The sequence below is a fragment of the Odontesthes bonariensis genome, chromosome 21 (genome assembly GCF_027942865.1).
Source record: "Odontesthes bonariensis isolate fOdoBon6 chromosome 21, fOdoBon6.hap1, whole genome shotgun sequence".
NCBI classification, from domain to species: Eukaryota; Metazoa; Chordata; class Actinopteri; order Atheriniformes; family Atherinopsidae; genus Odontesthes; species Odontesthes bonariensis.
Window position 1 is genome coordinate 25,617,143 of NC_134526.1, and position 7,318 is coordinate 25,624,460.

The window sequence follows — 7,318 nt, forward strand, 5'->3', positions numbered from 1 at the left end:
TGACCAAAAAATGTGAGCGTGTTCCGCATCTTCCTAACAGCAACGTTTGTGTGTTAAATATCCGAGTGATTACTGTGTATAACTGGACAGATATGTGTCCTTGGAGGGCTTTTTACTCTTTATGGCCTAATCCCACCGTCTCAGGTGTATCTTCATTATTCCTCTTTTACACACATTGCTGTAAATGAGTGAAGTCACTCTGGATGTTTGATTATTTCTTCTTCTTTTTGTTACGCCGCATTTATCGGAAAGCAACTGGCTGTGGAGCCTGAAATCCTGTGCTGAATATTCAGTCCCCATTCCTTTGCACCTCTTTGTTCCCTTCTTTAGCAGGAGGAGGTTAAACCGTGCTGAAGCAGCAAAGGCACTGGCCGTGAACTTGGGTCCCCCTCCCCCTATAAAAACACACACTCCTCTCTCAGTTTCTCCGTCTCTGCATCGCTCCCTCTCTTTCTCGCTACCCATCCTTTACCCCACCCAAACCCGACATTTCTCCCCCCCCCACCTTCTAGCTATGTCTGCAAGCGTTCCCATGGCAACTGTCGCACTGCCTGCCTAGCAACAGGCTTTATCCTTTCATTGGTAAAACATGGGGGAAACAGACTAAGCGCAAGAGGGGGTTGTGGGGGTTTGCAGCTTTTTTTTGCTTTTTTTTTGTATGACTGAGTGGATGAGGATGGTGGTGTAACAGCAGAGTGTTGCGGTGGATTCATTAAATCAGAATCGCTTCTTCTCTTTGCTCCACACCTGCAGTAACGACTCTACCAGGGCCTTGTTATTATCTTCCAGTTTAACCAACCTTCAGCTTCACTTTTGGGAACATTTTTAAGCCAAAAACAGTTTTTTTTTACAAGTTTTAAAAGCTCATCTAATAGACAGACCACATTATCTAACATATTTAAAACCTAATATATTTCATGTGTATTTAAGTACTTACGATGTATAACTTAATTAGAACATCATCCCTGCAGTAATAAAATAATGATGACAAATTCCGAGCTGAATGTATTGCTGGAGGATTTCTCATAACAAAGTTAAAATGACTTTAAAAAGTGGCATGCTCATTGAACTGAATACGATCTAGTTTGAATCTTATTTACCTTTTTGAACGGGAGTTTCACTTTAATGCACATACGTGGGCGGTGGATTTAACATCACCAGGGGAACTGACTTGCAGCATATATGAACAATGAAAATTAGCCTACCATCTATGGTGTAATTATTACAACTCCAATCACAGAGGTTTGGAACGCTGTGCAAAGACATTAAAAAAAGTCACAGTAGGACTTATAAAACATGGCGAGTATTGAAAGTGAGACATTTTTCTGTTTCAGTGCCAGCTCGTCTTCATTTTGATGGCAGCAAAAAATGTCTGAGAAAAAAAGTCGGGACATCTGGGCACTGAGGAGACCAGATGTTGGACCTTTGGGAGAGGGAACGTTGTCAAAAGATTCCAGCTGTTCAGCAGTTCTGGACCTTCTTTGTCTTAGTTTGTGTTTCACATTGGTGAAAGGTCTGGACTGCAGGCAGGTCAGCCCAGCACCTGGACTCTTCCACTATAAAGCCACGCTCATGCAATAGATGCAGTGTGAGGCTTAGCACTGTCGAGCTGAAATATGCTTCCCTGAAAATGTTGTCATCTGGAGCATGTGTTGTATATACCTTTCAGCATTGATGGCGCCTTTCCAGATGTTCCAGTTGCCAGTTCCGTTGGTACTAATGCACCCCCATAACATCAGTTTTTTTCACATTGCCTCAGTCCGTTTCAAATCAACTTTGGCCCAGAAAAGACGACGGTGCCTCTGGATCATGTTCACATGTTGTTTCTTTGCATGACGGCGCTTTAACCTGCTTTTGTGGACGGCACGGTGACTTGTGTTCACAGACAGTGATCTCTGTTAGTGTTCCTGTTTTTCATGCAGCGCTGCCTGAGGGGCCCAAAGATCACAGGCGTCCTTTGTTATCTACTGTGTCCCCTCCATCTCCTGATGATATGAATTCTTCCCAATTTTACATTCAGGAACATTATTCTGAAATTGCTCCATAATTTTTGGTGCAGTTTTTTTTTTTTTGCTTAATACCTGCTTTACTTCTGAGGGACTCTGCCCCTCTAAAGTGCTCCTTTTTTATACCCAATCAAGTGACTGACCTGTTGTCAAATGACCTGATTCGTTCCAAACACGTTCCTCCACCTTTTTAATTCTCAGGTAACCACTTTTTTTTCCAGCCTTTTGCCGGGCCGTGTCCAAACGTTTTTTTTTTGAGTCAAGCCGTTCCCATTAAATCCAAGACGAGCTCGTGTTTTTCATGAAACGGTAAAACGTCTCGCTTTAAACATTCGACACGTTTTCTTTTGTGCACCTGGTGTTGCTTACATGTCTGACTCTGGTGCGCCACAGCCTCGCTTAAGGAAATGTCTTTGCTGCCCTCTGCTGATGACAAAACATCAGTCATGTTCACCTTGCCCAAAGAGGTTATGTGTTTTGTAACGTGTTTGTTTGTTTCTCTGCATAAGGTTTGGACACGCCCCAGTGTACATCAGTGATAAAAACAAATGTGTTTGCTATCTATCCGAGTGTTTCTTTATCTGATGAAGAGACTTTATGCTCAAATAGGGACTTGTGAGATGATGATTTAACAAACCCCTCAAGCCCATGTGTACAAATGTTCCGATTTTCCCATTACATTACATTACATTACGGTAATTTTGCAGACGGTTTTATCCAAAGCGACTTACAATAAGTGTGTTAACTTAGATGTGATGTCTGTCCGCTGAAGTCAATAAGGACACAGATCCTTTTATTTTTTTTAATCAGCCTTGTTGTTGTTATACAACCCTGGACTGTTGCAACTGTCAGAAAGCAAACGGCAATAAAGTTTTTTTTTTTTTTTTGTCTGTTCTAAATTTAAATCCCCCGACACCTTGCATGAGAGAGAGCCCCCAACAGTATTATCAACGCGTATTCCTTGTCGTCATGAATTTTCCTCCAGCTGTTAGGAATAAATCTCATGTTTTGAAGGTCTCTAATAGAACCATTGAGTAACAGCAGACACACACACACACACACACACACACACACACACACACACACACACACACACACACACACACACTGTCTCAGTCTGACTGGCTGTCAGCCCATGTTGTTGCCTGCAGGAACTGTGGGAGAAAAACCTGCCAAGTCACGACCCTGCTCTACGCCGCCTGCGCTTGCCAGTCAAACCTCACCTTTCCCTAAATGCCCTTTCATCATCTCCCCTCTCTGTTCCCGAAGAAGTGATCTCCTGGATTAGATGGCGCGGTGTTTTGTTGCATTTCTTTGACATGTTCAGCGCGTTTCCTTCCACCTTATGTTGCTCAGCGAAGCCCAACATGCGCACGCCGCTGGTGGAGTGTTTCCCCTATAAGCAATGATCCACTCAACACCGCAAGATCAGTCAGATGTGTTTATTTGCTAATATGAAAATGCACACACACAGCAGATGTCACCTCAGTACAGATAACGGGGAGAGAAAAACATGTGGAGACTGTGCAATAAACGTGAAACAACTCAGCTGTACAAGTTTCAGTGTTTTTCCTCAACCGAGTGTGTTCCTTGACAGGACCATGTGACGCGTAACAAGTTGTGTTTTGTTTGAACAGCCTGATACAGAACAGCCAACGCCTCGTAGCTCCCGGCAGCTGCGGTGGCTTTTGCCAGCTAATGACTTCCTCTCTGCGTTTATTTGCCGTCTGTCTCAGTTTGTGTTTACAGGTTTTTCTTTAGCCTCCCCATTACACAACTTTCCCCACCGCACTGTGTTAGGCTTCAGAACCCGGAGCGAGGCTCGCATTAAAACTTTATCAGTTTTTTTTTTCCTTGTTGTCACGCCGTATGAGATGGGAGGCTTTTTTTTTTTTTTTTTACACTTCACACTATTACAGATAAGACTTGCGTTTCTCAGCAGCACTGATGGGAGCTGAGATTACAGTTGGAGGTTGTTGTTAAACAGCAGGCAGTATGAAGAGTGTTCAATCACATTTAATTCAATATGATACAACATAAAAAAACCCACAACGTTTAACTTGACTTGAAAGTTCTTGTGCGTGAGCCAGCACTGCTGCTTTTCTGTTATATTTCGAGACTTTGTTTTTTTTTTTTATTGCAGAAAAGTTTCTGATCAAAAGTCGAGACATCAGCACACCCGGTCTGCCGGGGACCGTTGGTCATCAGTTGACTTTGGCCATGAGCTGCTCTGTGAAAAGCCTCTTCAGCTGCGCCACCTCCTCACTGAGGGAGTTGAGCTGCGACTTCAGGTGAGTGTTCTCGTGCTGATACTGGACCTCGCTTTGTGCTTGGCTGGGAGGAGAATGGAGGCTGTAGCTGGCGCTGGGAGCGCTGTAATGAGGGGACTGTCTCTCTCTCCTGCCATCTTCCCCCTCCAGCTGCTGGAGCCAGGAACCTGCGCAGTGCCCCGGCCCCGCTTCCCCTGCGCTCAGTCCTTTGACGGCTTCTCTCGGGCCTTCCCGTCCCGCGGCGGTGAGCGTGGGGCTGCGTCTGGCGCCGTCACCCGCGACATCTAACGCCTCGCCGCATCCGGGTGTCTTAAAACGTAGCTTGTGAGGAAGGTTTTTCATGGTTTCTCCATGGTCCAGCCTCACTCCGCTGAGCGCTGCGGTGGGGTGGGCGTCACCATGGGAGTGATGGAGGTCGTAACCCAGCTCCTCCGCCCTGTGTGGGGAAAACTTCCCATGGTCGCCAAGCCGGTCTTCAAAGAAGATCGGGCTGCCCACACTGGACCCACCCGGTGTGGAGAAGCCGGAGTCCTCTGACATGTTACCGGCCTCCCTGGAGCTCCTGGTGCTGGAGTGGCCCGTCTGGCTGCTGGGAGGTGGTGCCGGGGAGCTCCGGAGGCCTCCGTCTCCCCTGGGCAGGTAATAGTGAGGAGTTAAGGTTTGAGTGGTGTGATGTGGAGCTGTGGCGAGGGGGAGAATTGGCGTGTTGGAGGGATCTTTAACCAGGCCGAAGCGGAACTTCAGAGCCAGCAGCTCTGCCCTGAGGCGAGCGTTCTCCTCCAGCAGCGCCAGCACCCGGCTCTCCAGCACCATGTCGTTCACACGCCGCTTCTCCCGCGAGCGCTTGGCCGCCTCGTTGTTCTTCCTCCTCTTGTCCCAGTAACCGTCATCCTTTTTGTCTTGAGGGATGAACTCGCGCTTGCGGCGGACGCTGGAAGAGGGACTCTCTTTGCGCTTGATGGCTGTGGTGCGACCCAGAAGGGAGCGAGCCAGCAGGCCGCTGGAGGTCAGTATGGAAACGGCCTCGTCTGTGAAGGACATAGACCCCGCTCCTGCTCCTCCATTCCCACCGGAAGCCGCTGCCGCAGGCGACTCCATGGCGTGCAGCACGCTCTCTTCCTGAGACTCCTCCTCAAACATCATGCCAAGCAGGTGGGGAATGATTCTTTCTTCACCGAGCAGTGGAGAGGGCCGCTGTGTGGTGCTTTGTGCTCACAAAACTCTCAGGAACTGTGGGAGCGCAGAATGGAACTACAGTGCCACCTAGTGGTGAAGAGAAGGAGGGAGAGGAGCAGAGGGATTTGGTGGTTACGCAAGAGCCATTACAACACAATATTATGTAACCCCATTACATCTCTTCCATAAAACGGGAGCAACCTGTGCCACGACCTTACAACCTTCAATACATGTTCAATATGAGACAACGCGTGTTGTAACCTCAAAGTTATTCATCCGCAGCGGACTTCAGGCGCTACTGAAGGCACTCAGCACAATTTTTAAAAACAAAGAAATAATAAATGACAAGGTGATTTGAATGTTTGTTCAGATTTATTATAATACGTGCATTCATATTGAGTTGGAAGACTATTTGCTCGTATTCTAAGCCTCCCTTTAAGTCTCCCTGAGACATGGCAGCGGTGCTGTTCTACATGCCTCATCAGCACTGACCCACGTGTCTCACAGGAGCGCGCCGCTCTACTCTCGGTCACTTGGAACTATCAGTGCTGACCTGATTCTGCTTTCCTGCCTCATCACTGAAATGTGAAACTCGCTTTGAGAATTACAGGCAATTCGACGTGGTTTAGAACCGGCTGCTTGTGTGAGGCACTTTAGTTTAACTATTATTTGTTTTACATAGTAGAAGAAGTAGAATTTTTTTTTTTTTACTTTCATCAGCTGCTCAAGTTCATAAGCGACAACACAACAACAAATCAGCTCGAAACGGATGATGACACGGGTGTATTTAGCGCTAAATGTCACGTTTGGCTCCCATGCAGCACGACAGAAGGAAATGATCAATTTACAAAACGATTGTACCTCTGTGGTATTCAGTTTTCTCCGCCGGTGCGCATGCCTCCTCTCAGCCTCTCCGAGCGTGTTTTGGTCCGGTTCAGGAAGGAGCGCTTTTCTCTGTCTCCCTCTCTGGTTAAATACCGCAGATTCACTCGGAGCTTGTTACTTAATATTATCATCGGCGTGCTGCACCTCCACTCTGCTCCACTTGGAATGCCGCAACTCCTATTTGTAACGTCGAGTTCACCTCAGGACGGTCCCTATCCTCACATGAACCAGCGGGGCCCTGCTTGTGTGTGTGCCTCTGAGACCGCCTCCCTCTCACCGCCATCCAAAGGAAAGCTCCCATCGCCGCTCACATAACATAGCCTCTCAGGCATCATCATCATCATCTGACCTCCGTGGCCACGCCCCCCTCTCTGATGGGATAATCTTGTAACAATTAGATAATGTTGCGCCTCTCTGTGTCTCCTGTGACATAAAAAAAAGGAGGACTCAGTGAGTCAGCCTTTGAAGAGAAGCCTGTAACGCCTTACATAAGTCGCAGTCTTCGGGATATTTTTAAGGATTGGCTTGTAGTTGCACGCACCTCTGATGCGTTCTGCTTTTGAGTCGGACAACTGGGTGAAACGTGGCACGATTTTTAAAATGATGACATGTTTCATGATTCTACGACAGACAATGACACGTTATCTAATGTTGCAGGGCTCTGAACAGTGGTGACAGCACATCCCACCTCAAACTCTTAAATTTCACTGCTTTTTACGGTATTTATTTTCCATATTTCTTCAAGCATGATCAGAAAAATGGGAAATATGTGCAGTTTTTTATTGAACTTTGGCCTCATCTTCAAGTCTCTTAGTTAAGCTTTCTTGTCATCTCTTTATAAGTAGTTTTCAGGAATGGTTCTTCGTGCTTCACTCCAAAGCTCTTCTCTGGATGTCGGCTGCCTTTAGTTCAGGTGGCCCCAATGCATCTCTCAGGTCCTGTGTCAGGTCTTTGCTGGATTTTTCCCTCTTTCTTAAAGGG

The 7,318-nt window shown here is 46.8% G+C and overlaps 1 protein-coding gene across 1 annotated transcript; it reads right to left on the reverse strand.

The window, feature by feature from the left end:
- Positions 1 to 3,433: 3,433 nt before the first annotated feature.
- Positions 3,434 to 6,649, reverse strand: nfil3-6 (nuclear factor, interleukin 3 regulated, member 6). The gene is made up of 2 exons (XM_075454364.1): positions 6,314 to 6,649; positions 3,434 to 5,539 (listed from the first exon to the last, which is right to left on the reverse strand). Exon 2 carries the CDS (start codon positions 5,417 to 5,419, stop codon positions 4,211 to 4,213), a length of 1,209 nt encoding a protein of 402 aa, XP_075310479.1. The 5' UTR covers positions 5,420 to 5,539; positions 6,314 to 6,649; the 3' UTR covers positions 3,434 to 4,210.
- Between the last annotated feature and the right edge of the window lie 669 nt (positions 6,650 to 7,318).